The 19,380-nt window shown below is 42.5% G+C and overlaps 2 protein-coding genes across 3 annotated transcripts; both read right to left on the bottom strand.

Annotated features, from left to right (window-relative positions):
* Positions 1-1,475: 1,475 nt before the first annotated feature.
* On the bottom strand, positions 1,476-11,420 carry kdf1b (keratinocyte differentiation factor 1b). Of its 2 annotated transcripts, none has more exons than XM_079522189.1 (8): positions 11,354-11,420; positions 9,124-9,279; positions 7,112-7,310; positions 6,087-6,307; positions 5,503-5,659; positions 4,232-4,479; positions 3,372-3,455; positions 1,476-2,003 (listed from the first exon to the last, which is right to left on the bottom strand). In XM_079522189.1, the coding sequence occupies exons 2-8, from the start codon at positions 9,248-9,250 to the stop codon at positions 1,936-1,938; spliced, it is 1,104 nt and encodes a 367-aa protein (XP_079378315.1). In that variant the 5' UTR covers positions 9,251-9,279; positions 11,354-11,420; the 3' UTR covers positions 1,476-1,935. The 2 variants fall into 2 exon arrangements, with proteins under 2 accessions (XP_079378315.1, XP_079378316.1); XM_079522190.1 differs by having other exon boundaries at positions 5,503-5,656.
* Positions 11,421-12,606: 1,186 nt separating this feature from the next.
* LOC306938303 (uncharacterized protein) lies at positions 12,607-18,681 on the bottom strand. The gene is made up of 8 exons (XM_079522419.1): positions 18,512-18,681; positions 16,934-16,992; positions 15,856-16,310; positions 15,458-15,606; positions 15,105-15,163; positions 13,335-14,322; positions 13,059-13,147; positions 12,607-12,669 (listed from the first exon to the last, which is right to left on the bottom strand). The coding sequence occupies exons 1-8, from the start codon at positions 18,541-18,543 to the stop codon at positions 12,653-12,655; spliced, it is 1,848 nt and encodes a 615-aa protein (XP_079378545.1). The 5' UTR covers positions 18,544-18,681; the 3' UTR covers positions 12,607-12,652.
* Positions 18,682-19,380: the final 699 nt, after the last annotated feature.

Here is a 19,380-nt window from a genome sequence, read left to right as displayed (position 1 = left end):
TAGGCTTGTACATTGACAATGTTTGGAAAGTTTTCTTTTTAATGGTTAAAGAAGAACAAAAACTAACATGATACTAGATTGCTGGTTCAACACTGAGTGTTCCATTTGTACACACTCAGTTATTGAATAAGGCCAGTTTTATATGGTTGAATGTACAGTATGTCAAACTAGTTGGCCCTTGGAATGAAAAACAACAAAAAAACAAAGATACTCTTTGGTTAATTAGTGAGAGAACTACCTTCAATGACATGTGCAAATCCTCCTAATGCCTCGATCCCAGAGTCACACCCAAAGAAAACCACACTAAAATGTCAAAACATTAAAACCATTGCAACATCAACACATTTAAACTAGGGCTGTTAGGGGCCACTCACAGGTTGTCTTTCCGTCTCGTTTTGAATCAGTGTGTGGATTGCGTTAACTTTTTTTTGTTTAAATAAAATTCATTCTATAAATGAATTACCTTGGTTATTTTGACAGCCCAAATTAAAACATTAAAAACATGAAACATTGGCACAGGAAGGAACAGGGGTCAAGTTTCAGCTGTGATTCTGTTCGAAGGCGAGGGAACAATTCATTATGATTAAACATAAATCATTAATTAATTCATGATCATTAGCAGGGTACAGGCTTTAGTTCCAGCATACTATCAATCCCGACTGTCATTAGACCGACAACCTACCCCAAACCCCAACCTAAGCCTAACTGCAAGCACAGAGCAACGCATGTCGGAAGCGACGGGTGATTTCAGCATGCTGGAATTTGGTGTGTCGGATAAGCGTGCGCAGCCTCATTAGCATACAACAGTGGTTCTCAACCAGTGGTCCTTGAGGGGGTTCCAGGTGGTCCCCAGCTAAATGATGGATTTGGTAACCAAATGGATCCTTATAGAGCTTTAAAGGGATAGTTCAGATTTTTTGAACTTAAGTTGTATGAAATACTTGCCATTAATATAGTGGTTGCAACTGTATTAATTGATTGCCAGAGTCCCGTGGTGGGAGTTCTGCTCTGGTTTTGGTCAATATTAAGTAGTTCCGGTCATTTTGTGGGGGGCACTGGGGCCACGCAGTAAAAGTAAATGAATCCACAAAACGAACGTAATTTGTATTGTTGACCTATTTCTAAAATATTAGCGTGACTTTCGTTCAACTTTGACCCCTCTATCACATGGAACTATTTTTTGGGCGTAGTGATATGGACACAAAAAACATAGTTCTGTGTGATAGAGGGGTAAAAAAAATCAATTAATACAGTTGCAACCACTATATTAATGGCAAGTGTTTCATAAAACTTAAGTTAAAAAAATCTGAACTATCCCTTTAACTCTTGAGCGAAATATTCCAAACAAATGGACCCATGAGGGTCCATTTACTCTCAAGAGTTACATTATTGTTAAAGATCTGCATTACTTTATTTACAAGACATTTACACAATTAGAGAATGTAAAGTAATTGTTATTTTGCCTGTTATCAATTCACTGAATACAGCATGGAATTGCATGAAATCAACAACTGAGAGGCTAAATCTCAACAAATGGTGGTCCATGCGGCTCAAATTCTGAATAAATAATGGACCTGGGGTTGAAAAACCACTGGTATACATTATGATGTATTATTTACCACATTCCCCCTGGGTGCCTCATTGTGGTCATGTCATTGTAGGCAACAACAAAACACCTCCAAAATGGCCTGTGTGCCTCTCTCCACCGCTGGATTTCCACCGACAAGCATGTTCCACAGGAGTTCATAATCCACAGGATCAGAAGAACAGTTTCTAAGACTCTCATCTTACACATTCCTACATAATCCCCAACGATTTACGTACATATCGACGCTACAAATAAATCAAGATATTAAAAAGGCACGTGAGGGGCAGTGTAGCCCGCCGAGCAGCGCACCGGAAGGGTGAAAGTTTTGAACTGGAATGAGCGAGGAGTCATGTTCTCATAGGTGAATGCATGAGCTGCACGCCAGAAGATTGTGCTTCAGTGTGAGAGGTTGAATCTGTGGAGGACAAATCAGAATCCATTTTGATTTTATTTTAATTATTAGACGTCATGATGAAAAGAAAAACACGAGCTTACGTGCTTCTCAAGGAAATGTCATGGATTAAAAAAAGAAAAACACAAGAAAGTCAGTGACTTATTTCCATGGTTGTCCTCGCTCTGAGACAAGCAGGACATTACAACACAGAACTGGCAGAATGCAACCAGGGCCAAATTAAACATTGGCTGTTGATTTTGTTGAATTTAGGTCAAAAAGAACACACATAGGACCACAATAAAAACAAGTCTTCAAAAACTCAGTTGTTTAGACAGACACCAGGCTTGATGTTTACCTGGTATCTTAGTAACTCTAAAGCATTGTTTTCTTTGTGGTCTAGTTATGCGACAGTGACACTGCAAGCTGTCTGTGATCAAACTGTCACCAGACACACCACACCCATGTGTTCCACACATGTGCGGAGGGGTAAAAAGTGTTGATTTAACTGTGAGAGACTACAAATCCATTTGTACACTTTCACAGATAAGTGTTAGGCTTCTTTTTATTTAGGGTTGTCAACTTGTCACGATTCCAGTTAACGATTCCCTCTTAGTGGTCTGATTCCTTAACGGTTTAATGATTCCTATATTTTAAAGAATATAATTTATTTTACTTATATATATATCATATATGATGATAAACTTTATTTCAGACACAATAGTTCCATATACAACTCAAAGATACAGAATAGATAATGAAACACAGAGATGGCCTATTTTCAGTTCAGTCCAAAGTCAGAGTCGTACGATTAGTCACACAGGTTACTGCAGTGAAATTTGTTCTCCGCATTTGACCCATCTCTTGGAGCGGTGAGCCGCAGCATGCGCCGCACTCGGGAATCATTAGTTGATTTGACCCCCAATCCAACCCATTGATGCGGAGTGCCTAGCAGGGAGGCATTGGGTCCCATTTTTATAGTCTTTGGTATGACCCGTCCGGGGACCCAATGTATATTGTAAAAACCAAGTTAATTTAACTCTGAGAGTGTACAAACGGAACCAAATGGACCTGTTAGGGTCCATTTGGTTCCATTTGTACACTCAGAGTTACAGACCCATAAGGGTCCATTTGGTTCTTAATTATCATTTAGCTGGGGACCCCTTGGAACTCCCTCAAGGACTTTGGGAACCACTGGTATAGCAGACGTGAAGTCCACATAGCGGCTCTGACAGTGTGATCAAACTGGCTCCAGAAACGGTTCCAAATGTGATGGAAACCGAATCCGGTTCCTCAATGTTGGATCCGGTTCCGGATCCCAACTTTATTCACAGTATATAAACACTGTATGTTACAGTGTCTACAGCCATGGTTAATAAAACGTTACCATACCTCCATAGTTCCTCATCTTCCTGGCAAAGGCATCAGAGTTGGTCTGTTCTGATATCTGGATATTAGGGTTGGATTTGTAGTCATCTGGCAGAAGCACAATACAAAATAAAAAACAGGGACGTTATGGGCATTGTGGGATTTGTAGTCATCTGATATCCTTATGTCTAACTGCTTGTGGAAACCTGCTGCTACGTATGTGGACATACTATATAAATATAAATATAGCTATTTGTATTGATGTATTCAACTACCGTATTCATGTGTTAATATTCTATGCTCCGTCGATGAACGCTTGTACATCCGATACCAGCTCATATCGCTCTGCACTACGAGCTTGTAGATCTGCTTTTTGATCGTGCAAATGTGTGCAAATCTTTGAATACATTACTTTTAAAACAAACATTTTTGCTTCTGGAGGTCCCTGAAACATTACAATTTTTGGAGTTTTTCGGCAAACCGTCAGGATTTAGAAGACATGTGCAGAATCGGCCTCAGGTCTTAACCCGTTTTGGGGCGGGAACCCCTTTTGGTGTTTTAAGCATTATTTAAACTTTTAAAAAAAATAGCAGATCTACAAGCTCATAGCACGGCACCGAGTGCCACGCTACAAGCTTGTAGGTCTGCTATTTTTTTTAAATCTTTGAATATATATTCTTTCAGAGTGAACGTTTTTAACTCAAATCTGCTTCTGAGGGGTCCCCGGAACCACATATTTTCAGATGAGGGTCGGCGGCCAATTACATAAAAATGTTGGGGTCCTTGACATGCAATATTGAGCACTGAGATATAAACATAGGTATTTCAGAAAACTTCTATGATTTAGAATCAGGCCTAAATGGGTTAAATTGGTTTAAACTCACTGTTGTTGCTGAACGAGACGGAGTCGCTGCCCCTCATGGTCTCGTTGCCGCTGTCCGACAGCGTCCGCTCGCTGCACGGCGGGGGCGCCGGTCTCCTCTTCTTGCTCTTGCGGGTGCTGATGCGGATGATGCCGCGCACCAGGCGGCACTCGGCCTCCTGCTGGTCCAGCTGGTGCTCCTCCGCCAGGGAGTTGATCAGCTGGTTGATGTCGGAGGTCTTCTTCAGGAACACAGACTCAGACGTGTCCCTGGGACACATAGGAGGAGGCATGGTGGGTTATCGTTCAATGGTGGCGCATTTACTTGACTTTACTTGCCAAGGAGGAGTTGAACAAGTTACTGTATTTTCCCAATGACGGCATGTGCGTGTGTGCGCGCTGCTTTTGGTCCACTGTGTTTCATCAAGTCCTGAGTCAACACAGCCAGAGATTTTAGAGCACTTTGTGCTTCTGTACATTGATAAGATTTCCTTTTCCAGCGGCACCTGCCCACAGAGCCAAAACACAAAGACTGTCAGTGTACCAGCCACTCGATGCTGATGAATCTCCATGTAAATATTAACCCATTAACACAATGCACGCGAACGGCTCTCGCAGTCTGATTAGGCCTGACGCTACGCTGATAGCATTGGATGACCAACCTTTTCCAAGACCGACAGCAAATGTTCTCTTATAGCGAGAAGTACACCGCATACCTCAAAAGAAAGCTTAATTTGTCCACTCCAATTAAAAAAGAAATGATTTTACCATCTTCCATTCTGGAGATATTTACCTTTATGTAACACCTGCTTTTGTAGTAACGTGCTCTTCTTGAACAGAAAGCCTAGTTAGGGACTGTTTTATGTCAAGACGTTGACAGGCAGTTATAAAAATGAACACAGAAAATATCCTATACATACTATACATCGAATGAAAGCCCTGAATGTCTACTTTTACGAGGAAAAAAGTACACATTGATCCCATTTACCCTTCGTCTGTAATTGGCTTTTGTATGAGCTGAAGAATGTCAATATGTCACAAAAAGCTATGCTCCAGACATCCCAAAACAAACTGATTTGAGTTTGACAACTATTGTTGCTAAATTAGTGGCTCTCAAACTTTATGTCAAGGACAACTGAAAATGATCAGTTTCAGGGACCCCCAGAAGCAAAGATTTGATAAAAAAATTGTCAAATATTTGCACAACTTTTCATGTTTTTTCACTGTACCTCTGTGCTGTTCATATTAAGTATTCAGTCAATCAATTAAATCGTGTGTTGAGTGAAGAGTTACCTGGCCAGCTCCTCTATCTGGTACTCGGAGTAGAGCTCCAGAAGCTTCTTGGTGATCAGGGAGTCCACGCCCTCTCCACCGTCATCCCACTCGTCATCGTACATCGAGTCGTAGAAGGACGACGGGCTGGTGAAACACTGGCCTCCGGGTGGCGCTGCTGAACACAAAGAAGGTTTATTACAGTCAAATAAAACTAACAAAATAACTAAAGCTAGGAGGAAAGAAAAACATTTTAGTTAAAATAAAGGAAATTCGGCTTTCTAACTAACAATAACTAACAAAGCAGAGACAATCATTAGTCTTAGTCTGTCAATATTTCATAAAATGTGTTAACATCGTTTTTTAAATATTCAAAAATGTTCCAGTTGAAATACAGATCTACAAGCTCACGTGTTGTCATGTTGTGAGCTTGTACTGTACATCTGGAAATGAACACAAAAACAAATAAAATAAACCTAAGCCTTTTCACAAAATAAGAACTAAACTACCGGTAGTAGCCCCGCTTTGAAAAATGTATCAAAACTAAACTGAAATTTAAAACTAAACACAAATAAAAGCTAATACAAATTCTAAACTATAATAACCTTGGTAGGAAGGAACATCGTTTGAAACGACCAGATCCTGCCTGTGACCGTACACTTTGACTCCGCCTATGTGGAGGTCTTCTAGCCAATCAGCCGTGTCCTCCTCTCCGTTCGGACCGGGGTTCGACCCGGTACGGAGGCTGATCTTCTCCGGTTCGTCCGTGGAGGTGTGGTCACCGCTGGGCGCCAAGCACGGTGCCAGGATGGTACGTTGGCACAACCTGTAAACACAAGAGTTGCTCCAATCTGCACAAAACTGGCTACAATATAAACACTTGGGGGGTGGGGGGGGTAAAACAACAAAAAGCAAAGTAAGGAATCATATTGCAGGTGCCTAAGTGGATATGTTGATGTAGATGAGATGGACCGCATTGGTCTCTCTCATTGCCGCAATATAGTGGCCTCAAAATCTACTTTTCAAAAACTGCAGAATTTGGAGATCTACAAGCTATCACACATAGCCTAATAGAATGAAGGCAGTGCAGATTATTGGACAGTTGGAGCCTTTATTGATAGGGTGCAAGGATGAAATGACAATTTCGATGTAACTACACCATCCTCAGGTCATCTGATGTAGCCTGGAAACCAGACGAATCTGTCACAGGGAAAAAAGATCCCTGGGGAGATTGGTCTGGCACTCCTGTTTGAATTTCATTCTGTTCACCCCAGAGTTGTGGGTGACCAATCAGAGCCCACTTTGCTTTTATATGAAATATCTGAGACTATTAAGATTTTATGGAAGACGCTTCTGAACATATTGCTTGTTTGACCACTTCAATTGCTATAATCTGAAAATAATAACCAAAATTTCGGCTATATTTGCTGTGCAACATGCTTCCATAAAAGAGGCTGGTTTCTATGGAATCTAAAAAACTTTAATCCCTGTGAATATAGCTTGTTTTGGCCATAGCACATTATTTATTTTGATTACAAATGTTTATATTTTTATTTATTAACACAATAAAAATTAGTCAAATCACAATTATTTGTAAAACGACAAATTCATGCTGGTGACACAGCCCTACCTGTAGAGGCTGCGCACCAGGCTCCTGCAGGCCCCTGTGGCCCCACAGGGCCCACAAGTCTGGGGGGCCCCAGAGCCGGCAGGTTCAGCCGTGCCCGGGATGAAGCCGATGGTCTCGGACCCCTGTCCATTGGCGTCTTTAGGGTGGGCTTTATGAACACTGTGCGCTGTCCTGCTTTGGGTGCAGTCATCTTGTAGCGCTGCAGGATTATGGCCCAATGATTAGCAAGATTACTTTTTATCAATATTGAGATCACAATAATTAGGATTATTTGGGCTTTTTACCCCTATTCCTCCCCCATTTAGTCGTTATACCAATCGATTCCTCCTCACACACATTTGTGTGTTGTCACTGCTGCTGCCAGTGAGGAGCTCCAACCGGAGGACGTAGAAGCCTTCGTCCTACTACTCCCGCCCAACACTCCCTGCCGCCGCCCCATGCAGCGATACCACCCTCCCTCCCCGAACACCGGCCAATTGTGTTCGTGTAGAGTAGATGATCAGATGCACCACGGAGAATTTGTGGGCAGGCACTTGACTACTGCGACACCCGAACGGCCGAGATCACAATTATTTTTCATGACAAAAAAAAATATTGTTATTGTCACAAACGTAACACTACTTTCACATTCATGTTGTGCTACTACATTCCTGTTAATGTATGGATTTTTGAATCAAAATACATACAAATAATTGTATTTATTTATTTGTATTTATTTATTTGACAGGGACAATGCTCATTAATCAACATGTCAGTTTTCACATCCATGTAAATGGGTCCGAGTTAGCCATAAGCTTACATCTGTAGTCCCCGAGCAGGCTCTTACAAATGGTAGTAAAACTATACATACAAAAACACATACAGTACAATACAATACAAGAACAATAAAACATTGCACAGGGGACAAAACAACCGCAGAGTGAATTGAGAAATTATCCGAGAGCTGATAATTACTCATGATTACAGATTTCATTTGTTTTTAGCCACCTCTTCAGGTTGAATTTGAAGGTCAAATAGTTTGAGGTCTCTCTCACTTCTGTAGGGAGACTGTTCCAGTGATGGGAGGCTCTAACAGAGAAGACTGTTTTACCAAACACACTGATTGGCACACTGATTGGCACTTCACAGTCTCCTCTGGTAGTTGCCCTTGTTGCTCTATCACCACTGTCACTTCGATCTATGAACTGTTTCAGTGATGGAGGTGCAAGTCCATTTAAGATCTTAAAAATGAGACAAGCATCTGCAAAATGTTTGAAGCTGTCAAAAGTAAATAAGTTGTAATAATTCTGTAAATTATGACGCTTTATTAAAACAGACATGTGCTACTTTGTGCTATATTCCTGCTGATAAATATATCATATACATCAATAATCGGACAATAATGTTAATTTCATATGCACAGCTGCCATATTGGAAAGAAATTGTGTACAGATGCACACACTCCATTTGTACACTCTCAAGTTACACACCCCTAAGGTCCATTTGGAACCCCCTCAATGAACCATGAGGTCCACACTTTGAGACCCACTGGTGTAACAGAGTGTTTCCAGTGAGCCACAGTGATGCACAATATCATTCAGCACCCTGACTGGAATGAAACAAAACCTTAGTAATAGTATCATTGGTAACACCTTTCTTTCCTAATTCCAATGCATAGAGCATAGAGTATTAAAAGGATAGAGACTGAACCGGAACGATAGCCCCGCCCGCCCGCTATTCATTTCAGTGGAAGTTGCTCAGTGGTGTTTTGAAGCACCCAGAAGAACCATCTACTTCCGCATATTTTCGATTTGGGCACCAAAATTTGGTGCCCAAAATGCAGAAGTGCAAACGGGCGCTCAACGTTAAAGCCCAGCTGCATGGGGTTTCCTCGTCAAAACTCCACGGGTCCGCCTGCAGTCCCACTAGGGCTGAGTGCTTCAACGTTGGAGAGCCTCACTGGGCCCTTGGTATAGAGCCTATTGTGGGAAGCCATGATTACAAATTTGACTAATTGTCAAAGTAGGCCCTACCGTCTTCTGGCGGGTCCACACATCTCTCCTGGTACGAGGACCGCTGGCTGCTCATGTGGGACAGGCTGGGGTCATCATCGGGCCCCGGGGAGCAGTGTGTCTTGGGCCCGGTGGCGCTGCCTGACATGGTTCACCGTTCACACACAGTCCCAAGGTCTGAAACAAAGTGTATGATGGAAGGAAATCAGTTGAAATGTATGTCAAGTTACAGCGTTGCAATCAAAGAGCAAAACAATTGATTATATTGTTCTCGGCTATTGTAGTCATCTAGTATGATATCATATAGATAGAATAGAGCAGTTGTTCCCAAGGTGGGGCCCGGGGACCCTAACGGGTCCATTTGGTTTAATTTGTACACTGTTAAATTAACATTGATTTTACAATATAAATTGGGGGTCCCAGAGATAGAAATGCCATTAAATGGGGGGTCCGTAGCCTAATGCAAGTCAAACTTGGGGTCCTTGAAATTAAACGGGTTGAGAATCACTGCTAGAGCCTTAAAAATCTTCTCTTATGGGGGTCCCCGGTATATCTCTTCAAATGGGGGTCCGCTGGCTAATGAGTGTCAATTTGGGGGTCCTTGACATGAAAAAGTTTGGTAACCACTGGAATAGAGAGCATGCACATGCATCACTTTTCCACCGGGACCCCCCCCCCCCCCCTCCTCCTCCTCATATAGACTGAGTGGCTGAGCAGCATGGAGCATTGGAGTTGTAGGAAACGCTTGTTTTGATTGATTGATTGAAGAATGTATTAACAGTTTGCAGAATTACAGTACATTTCAAGCACAAACTCAATACAAAGGCTGTTAACTGTGAGTGGACGACACAATTAAGCATTACACTTGTTTCCAATAGGGTCCACCATGTTCAAATCATCAAAACATTTAGAGACGTACAAATAGACACTTCTATAGACAGAACAGTAAATCAGTAAATCACTCAACGAGTCAACGGTCTGCATACCCGTTTCTAAATTCCACATAATGCAGCAGGAGGCAGCACTGCAGCAGGACAGTGCAATATTGAAAACTAGCACTTCCAAACTGTGACATTTAGAAAAGTAATCACCTGCATGGATTACTGCCCCAAACAACAACTTTATATCCACCAAGGATACGTCTGTTGCACACGGAAATATTGTGACAAATACCCCCACCCCACCCCAGGTATCTAGAGGCAAAGTCATCAAACTGGTTCTTCTGTTCAACATGTCACTATTAAAAGTAATCTGATATCACCCCCCTTTCTGGATAATTTTATATTGTCATGTTTGTTTTTAGCCATCACTTGCAATTAAACATTAAAAAGGTGTTTGTTTGAAACATAACAATATCACTTACACCAGTAGGCCTATATCCAGTCATTTTGGGGCATAAACAAATTGAAGGATAATGAAGGAAATTAAGTCTGACAATGATGTAATGGGCATGATCATCGTCATATACACTCACCATTAAATTAGACCTATTTGTTGCTTTTTACATTTTGGACAAAATAGCCGATTTTACATCGATATGCCCAGATGTAGGCCTACTCTTCCCCACCTACCCTGAACATGCTCTAAGAGCATGTTTAGAGCATGTTTACATGGGGTTTAGACTATAGTCTAAACCCAATGTAATTAGCTGATCTGGGACCAGCAGGGCTACTCGTTTTAGTCCCGTTTGTACACCGTTTAAATTAACAGTGTATATTGGGGTCCCTGCAGTAGGCTACCATTGTTGGGGGTCTACGGACCAATGCATATCAAACTGGCATTGACATTAAAAAGGGTAAAACATATATCATATCACGGTGAACATGCATGCACGAAAAGTTGCAAACAAACAAAGGCCCAGCTAGGTTCTGAAATCAATGTTTACATTAGAAACACTGGCGTTTAAAAAGAACAAAACGTGTCTTTTTCAAACCACCCAAATCGAATTAACCAAGTCACTGGCAAACTGCGTCGGGGGATGATTAGTTACCGATAAATAAAATACTTGTCTACTTCTCTTAAACTCTGCATATAATTTGACTTGAGTAGATTTACTTACAGCTGCAGCAGTGCAGCCAGGTCGCAACATCCGCAGGTTAGATTACCTTCCTTCCTTCCGGGTGTTATTAAACAATCCTTCACGTGAACGTCAACATTTTAATCCCTTAAATGTGCGATCTTTAAGGCCAGATGATTAAATTCAAACTGCTCCAAAACTTATACAACTTTAGACAGAAATCGAGAAATGTACCTTGAAAGGCTGGAACATCAATGGACGTCACTGTTCCAACACACAGGTGACCGTCCGGGGGTGGCCGGTGGCGTCGTCACTTTTTAAAGGCAAATGTCCATCCTTGCAGTAGTCAATGATTATTAACAGCCGTTAAATATCTGAAACGGTTTTTTAATGAGTTTAAACTAAAGTTAAGACATCTACCGTCTCCCTCTCTTCACGCAACTGACTTTATAGAAAAACAGCCGTTCTAGGAAATGTTGTGATGCACTGCTCTGAACAGTAGATGGCGCCAACTCGTGGTAAAATGGGAAAGTATAGAGTTGGAGGGGGTAAAGCATTGCGCAGGCTAATGGGGTATAAAGATTTGATGTTCCCCACATGTATATCTATGAATTGATACATAGTTATGACTATTTAGTATTATATTGCATTTAATTGGATTAATGTCTATAAATGTTAGACACATATTCAATATCAATATAATGGTAAAAAAAAAAAAAAATAGTACACTCATGAGTTACAGACCCATAAGGGTGCATTTGGTTCCTATATGATTTAGCTGTGGTCTCCAAAGAACTAAGAATCAATGTTATAAACAGTGGTTCCCATTTTCAGGCTGTGACACCCCCAGATAAGCACTCAGAGTAGTAGTTGAAGCAGTCAACTCTCGCTGCCCCAGAAACTGGAATAGCAAATCTACAAGCTCACAAGTTAGAGCTCCAATTTTCACCTTACAATTCTTAAAGTATAGTTTGTTGATTACTTTTGATGCAGTAATGGACTCTTTAGATAAGTCTTAGTCCTTAAAGTGTCACTTCACGTCATCTGGGGACCCCCAGAAATGTGGGGACCCCCTGGGGATATGGACCCACAGGTTGTGAACCACCAGACAACTAAAGTGAATTGACATTTACCCTCCCTACAACCATTAATGGTACCAACTCCACTATCAACTGCTCAATTCAGTGCAGGAAAGAATGACCAAATATCATAGGCTATGCCTGCATTCAGAATATGAAATAAGGGGGGGGAAAAAAAAAAGTGTATGTTTTGTAATCTAAATCTGCCAAGTAACTAAAGCTGTCAAATAGGTGTGTGAGAGTATGCTATAACAGAGATGTAGTAGAGGCAAATATGTCAATTGTATCAATAGAAATAGGTTAATCAAGCCATTAGACCTAAAAAAAAAAAAAAAAAAAAAAAGTACATACTGTACTTGAGTGCAATTACCTAGTTACTTCCACCAGTGAATAAAAACAAGTCACAAGTTTTCAAATATTAGATTTTTATTCAATATAAAAGATTCTCCTGTCCTCAGGGAAATGTTGCACCTATGGAAAAGAGAATGAAGCAGTTAATAATAGCATCAAATTAAAAAGTATAATCTGGAGCAGTGGTTCTCAAAAAAGGGAGCCTTTAAGGGGTTCCCAGCATAATCATTAGCTTTATACTTTAGCCATCTACAAGATCTGCCTTTCTTTTTTTAACAAAGACATTGTAGAATAATTTAGTAAGTGGTTTAACACATCTCTTCCAAAAAAAAAAGATCTCAGACATTTGAAAATGTTAAGATCTCATATGGGGGTCCCTGGCACAATCTATTTTCAAAATAGGGGGTGGGGGGTGTCCGCAAGCAGATACATTTGGGGGTCCTTGACATGAAAATGTTTGAGACCCACAGACCTGGGGAAAAAAAAAAAAAAAAGCCATTCAAGCTTACCAAACGGACGTTGTATTGTGAACCATTTAGGCCCCTGCTGTTCTTGAGGTCTGGCGGTTGTGAACCATTTAAGACTCTGTTGTTGAGGTCTGGGGGTTGAAAATGAGTCATTACAGTTAACTAAAAACCAGTGGTGGAAAAGCAAAGTAAATATACTCAAGTACAATTTTGAGGTACTTTAAATAAAATGACACCTAAACTGGCAAACATACATTAAAAACCAATTAAACTAAACTGAAGAAGTCAATGCTAAATACATTTAAAATAACTAATAACCTAGGTCTGCTGGGGATGGGTCGAGATGGTGGAGGTGTGGGGGTGGTCATGTAGCGGGTTCTTGTAGCTTGTGGCCAATCAGTGCCTCTGGCCTGAGTCTCCAGCCATAACTTCATCCGTTCACTGTTCTGAGGAGGTCTGTTGAGGTTCTGGCCGGTCACCCAAGCTCTCCGGGTGGGTTCAGGTGGTGGAGGCGTGGGGGGGTTTATGTAGAGAGCTCTTGTAGGTTGTGGCATACCAGCGTCTCTGGCCTCAGTGACCGGTCGCGGCCATACAGTCATCCAGTCACTGTTCGGATGGTCCCTGCGTGGTGGTGGTGGTCCCTGCATGGCGGCAGGTCTCGTGGGTTGCGGTTTATTTTCACTGGCCCTTCTTATAGCAACGCCTCCCAAATTCTTGGGGACGTTATGGACAACGGCTGGGGCCGGGCCACGCCTGGGGGGAAGGAGGTCTGCACTCCGGACGAAGTTGATCTGTCCTGAGCTGACAGTGTATTCCTCAGCCTTTAAGGCTCTCTGAGCTGCTAGGCGGCGGATTGGTGGCACAGGATACAGACCGCTTGCTAGGCGGCGGATTTGTGGCACAGGATACAGACCGCTTGCTAGGCGGCGGATTGGTGGCACAGGATACAGACCGCTAGCGGACATAGTTTGGGACATTTGAGAGGAGCCCTGCTGTGATGGCACCCTCTGGCCAGCGACTTTGACCGACGACGTACCCCAAGAAACGGTATCGTCTTCTCCTGACGTGATCCTCTCTCCGGGGAAGGACCGAGGAGCAGCGTTAACAGATTGTTCTCTGAAGGAGCGAGGAGCCACTTTGACATCAGCAACGGAGGAGGTGGAGGGGGGAGGACGGCGCACGTCTGTGGAAAAGTCACCTTGAAACAGGCCGGCCGGCTTCCTACCAGAGTTGGCTGGAGGTCCGGTCCTGATGAGAGCAGGATGGACGGCTTTTGTTTTCTCCTGAGCTGGAGGCTGGTGGGAGGCTGACAAAACACAAGGGGGAGAAATTTCATTAGTCTGGTTCAACAGTGCGTTCCAACAAGCCAGTGAACTCCTCGAATGTTGGCAGCAGTGGTGGACAGTAACTAGGTAGATTTACTTAACCACACAAGGGAAAACCAGAGGAAAATAGCAGATCTACAAGCATACAAGTCAAACAAGATGTAAGCTTGCAGATCTGCTAATTTCCTGCGAAGACATTTAATGTACAGTAGAGCAAAACCAGAAAATACACTTACAGCCTTGAGGGACTCCGCACAACCATGTAGGGTTTAAGTGGTTGTACATTATTTACGTGGTTGAATTATACTGTAGTGAAAGTCATAACGCATCTAATAAAAATGTACAAAGACAAATATTGCACTTGTGACTACTACATATTTCTAGGCAGGGAGTGTAGTACTTTAGCCCCATTTCAAGTCATGAAAATAGCAGACCTACAAGCTCACATCATGTCACATGTTGTAAAGCTTGTAGATCTGCCCTTTTCACAACATATCTGGAAAATCTTTGAGTTTGGGGAAAATGTATTTAACTGCAGCAATTGTACTTTTTTTGAATACTAGTAGAGTCGATTATAGACACTGCCGATCAAATATTACTCGAGTATTGCAGTTGAGTACTTTGTCCAGTGTTTGGCACCGCTCAGCTCTCCAGCAGGACAGAGTGGGGGGAGGGGGGGGGGAATTCACTAGAAGAGAAATAAATGTTGTTCCTCCACTGAACGAGCCATGGGGAATATTGTCACCAACAAGACGTGTGTCACCTTGAAAGAGCTGGGATGAGCTGGATGCCAGTCCTTCTGATGCGTGTGCTGATCTTTCCCTGGAAGAGGATTCCAACACAGGCTTATTATAGTTAACCAAATGTTAATGAAACACGCACACTCCATCTCTATATTCAAACTTTGCCTTTTGTAAATTAACACCCTACATTATCATACTACACACTACAGGGTCACACAAGCAGCAAAGTAGCAGTTTACAAAACAAAAAATGCCCATTCAGAGAATATATTTAACATAGGCCTATAGTGAAAACAAGACAATGCAATAGTATAGAGCCCTGATGGACTCCGCTCAACCAAGTACAAGTATATAGGCTTTAAGTGGATAATAACCTTGTGATCAGATTACATATTCCCTTCCCATAAGGCTTAAGTGGAGTGAATCCATTCCGCCGTTGGAGTTTGGCGCCTCGGGTCTTAGCTCCACTGCCGATGTCCGTAGAGAGCCCAAACCCAAACCTCTTCCAGTGGTGGCCTTTCGCCTAAGGGTGGTCACCAGAAGAAACGGTCCAATAATTGTCATACAAATACATTTTTTGAACCCATTAAAACCAGGAAAGCATCCGTGTAGCCATTTACCACTAGCTTATACTTTGGATTCGACAATTTGTGCAAATTATTTTATATTATTATTTGTCTCCTCCCCTCTCCAGAAAACAGTTTAGAAGACATTTTGTAGAATCTGCCTCAGGTACAAATAGACTTTGATCCAAGAAGCTCATAATGTGTACCTTGTGTGGCCGTAACTTGGCTGCGCTCCCTCGGTGAATGCTGCCGCCAGTCGCTGCATCCCCTCGGTGAATGCTGCCGCCAGTCGCTGCGTCCCCTCGGTGAATGCTGCCGCCAGTCGCTGCGTCCCCTCGGTAAATGCTGCCGCCAGTCGCTGCGTCCCCTCGGTAAATGCTGCCGCCAGTCGCTGCGTCCCCTCGGTGAATGCTGCCGCCAGTCGCTGCGTCCCCTCGGTGAATGCTGCCGCCAGTCGCTGCGTCCCCTCGGTGAATGCTGCCGCTGCCTTCCCTCTGGGCCCTGCCCGGAGCGGATACTATGGAGGCTGCTCTGAATTGATTCTGGGCGAGGCCGCCGTCGCCATGTCCCCCGTTGTCACCAACGCGTGCCCCCGCGCCCTGTTGTTGTGATAAGCCAGCATATCGGTAGATGCCCCGTCCTTTGGAAACCGACTCACTTGCTGCAACACAATAGTTAAAAATGTATAATGGTTTAGTCACTGCATGAACCCCAGCATCCCTAATCTGGATATGTCACTCATTGAAGGTAACAGGCATGCATTCCGCAAAACAGCAGATCTACAAGCTCACATCATGTCACGTGATCAGTGACATCACGAAGATTTACTTTGCAAGCCTAAAGCCAAATTCCATACGCCACTCGCTCACACCAGCATGGTGGCGTTAGAAAGACATCACATAATGTCAGGGTCTGAATGCAAATCGTTGCAGTTTGTTCATTAGCAGAGTTCAACCTAGCAGTATTCAGGCCACATATTTAAAGACCTCCGTTGTGTGAAGTCCACAAGATGGTAACATATTTCAGCAGGTCACCAATTTCACCATAATTGCCATGCTGGAGTGACTGAGTGTGAGTGAGCAAGTGGCAGAGATTTTGGGTATTGGAATTGGGCTAAAGAGTACATCTTCGTGATGTCATTGATCACAGGTTCTAGACCTGATCCAGTTCTAGGCTAAACAGAACAGGGGGCATTATCATTTCCACACAACAACTCTAAGGTATATTAATGACATAGTTCAATGTTGAAAATGAGTGGTAGGGTTAGGCACATTTTCAGCTCACCTTGATTCCATGAACAGCCGATATGTTCTGCTTGTACCAGCAGACAAAGTAGCACAGTCCTGTAATGTAGTACACACAAAATACTACAGTCAAACGACACAGGACAACATTTGTATTACCTGCTACTTTTTGCTAACCTGACTCCGCCAGATGGGGCAGCAGAGAGTACACTGGGTTCCCCCTCCTGCTCCCATCTGGGAACTCTCAGGCAGACTTGATGCCCGGCCACAAAACAGCCTGGCCAAGCAGCAGCAGCTATAGGCAGGATAGCTGCTGCTTTTTGCACCTTGTCCAAACTCCTGGAGATACCTAGCCACAATTATTAACTCTTAACTAAGATCTAGAGTTGCAATACCAACTCTTGACAGTGAGCCCATACAGCCAAACAACGTCAGCAACATTGAAGTTGTACAGAAAGTTTCATAAAAATACACCATAGACATGGTATGGGCACTTTCGGTCAATAAATTCCATGTCCGAGTTTGGAAGCGGTCTGCTGCTTCCTACATTGTGCAATTTTGAAACAGGCCTACAGTATACAAAGGACCGTTGATTTTCAGCAAGTGCTTCCAAACTCTCAACACTTACAAAAGTATCACCGGCACAGAATTTATTGACAAAGTACCTCATAACATCTATTTTTAATCAAAACTTTACAGATGGGATAATCCAAGCATACAACCAGATTTCTCTGTCAGGTGGATATTGTAACTCTCAATTCCATATTTAAAAATAAATAACCACACCCATGTGAAGTGAGGGGCACTAATATATTAATGTCTAACTCATGTTGATTTAGGTGATGTAAAACAAACAGTGCAAACAAACATTAAACACCATTAACAATAAAGAGACAATATGATGTAAATGGCACATTAAAACATAAAATGTCCCTTCATTGTCAATGGCATTTACAAAACAAACATTGAACTAAAGACAAACATTAAACCTGTGTATAGGAGGGGCTAGCACCCTTAGAGCTAGGACCTCTCAAAGAACAGGGAAAAGAAAGTGGGCGAGGGGTGCTCTTATCATCATGTCATTCCAGCCAATCACAATTTGCATCCTCACCTTCAAGGTTTTAAAATTGACAAAGTAAATTGTCCAGTCATTGTCAATGGGAATTTAAATAATGTTTGTGTAGGACAGTTTGTGGACACACTAAAAGCTGGACATAGGACAGGCTATAGCCCCTCACTTGGAGGTGGAAACTGGTCCACCTTTTAGTATTTCTAAAAATGTAAGAAATACTAAATAGTAAAAAAAATAAAGTAAATCTACAAGCTCACGTCACAACACATCGCAATGCATCGAGCATGGAGCATGAGCTTATTTCACTAAATTATGTTTGACACTCTTGCATGATTAAGTATATTGATTTACAAAAAAAACACAAGTTCACAAATAGGACTGGACAAACGATGCCTTCACCCACTTTCAAAAACCTGTGGTCTGACAATGAAGCAGGTTATGATTCTGAATGCAGACTTGCATGGCTATACCTCTCTGGTCCATAGTGTTGAGGCATTAGAGCTATGGACCAGAACTAGCTATACCTCAGACTAGAGCAAAACTCACCCCAAATGAATTCCAAAAGCCATTATTTCCATGCAATTAAAACATCAACAGATTAAAGATCAACCTTCCAGACCAACACCTACAGACTAGATAAAGCAATAGTTGCACACAACACTCTCTCCGCTTGCACTGCAGTGTGTGTCTGTCTGTTTCTCTCGGTAACAAATAACCTGCATGCCTGCACTAGTTATAGGCATAGCAGCAACCTGCACGCAATCACACTGCAATTAGATGAGGGCCTGCAGCTGCGTGTGGTTGCTGCAGAGTTGCCAGATTATGCGAGAGTATTAAGAAACCAAGGTCTTTGAAAACGAGCCCAAAAGGACTAGGCTCACGTGACACTTTAAACCTGTATCTCAGCTATTTGAAGATAGACGATCTACAAGTTCACAGCGTGTCACAATGTTGCGTTGTTAGCTTGCAGATCGGCTATTTTCAAAATAAATCTTGAAAGAAAAGAAAGATATTTTGTGAAACATTTTAACAACACAAATCTCTGTTACAGGGGGCACAACATCCTACCAGACGGGGGTCCACAGATTCATTTGGGGGTCCTTGACATGAAAATGTTTGAGCAAGACCAAAAAAGCAGCTACACACAAAACAAGCCCAACTTTACAGGAAAAACAAGTCACTTACAATAAGCAGACATGGCAACACTAGAGCTGTGCTGTATAGAGCTACTCCCAGACAGTGCTTCAAGAAGATGCAAGATTCAGCTTACAGCAGGCATCTCTTGCTGGTGGAAATGACGCTCGTGTGTGGCTGCAACTTGACGCGTCGGCAAAAAAAACAGAAACGCTTTGCCGACGCTGCAAGTTGAAGCCACGAGCGAGCTTCATTTCCATCCACCAGCTGTTTAAAAACCC

Source organism: Electrona antarctica, assembly GCF_951216825.1.
Source record: "Electrona antarctica genome assembly, chromosome: 15".
Taxonomy (NCBI): Eukaryota; Metazoa; Chordata; class Actinopteri; order Myctophiformes; family Myctophidae; genus Electrona; species Electrona antarctica.
Note: the sequence above shows the minus strand (reverse complement) of the source record. Positions and strands in the feature narration are given on the sequence as shown.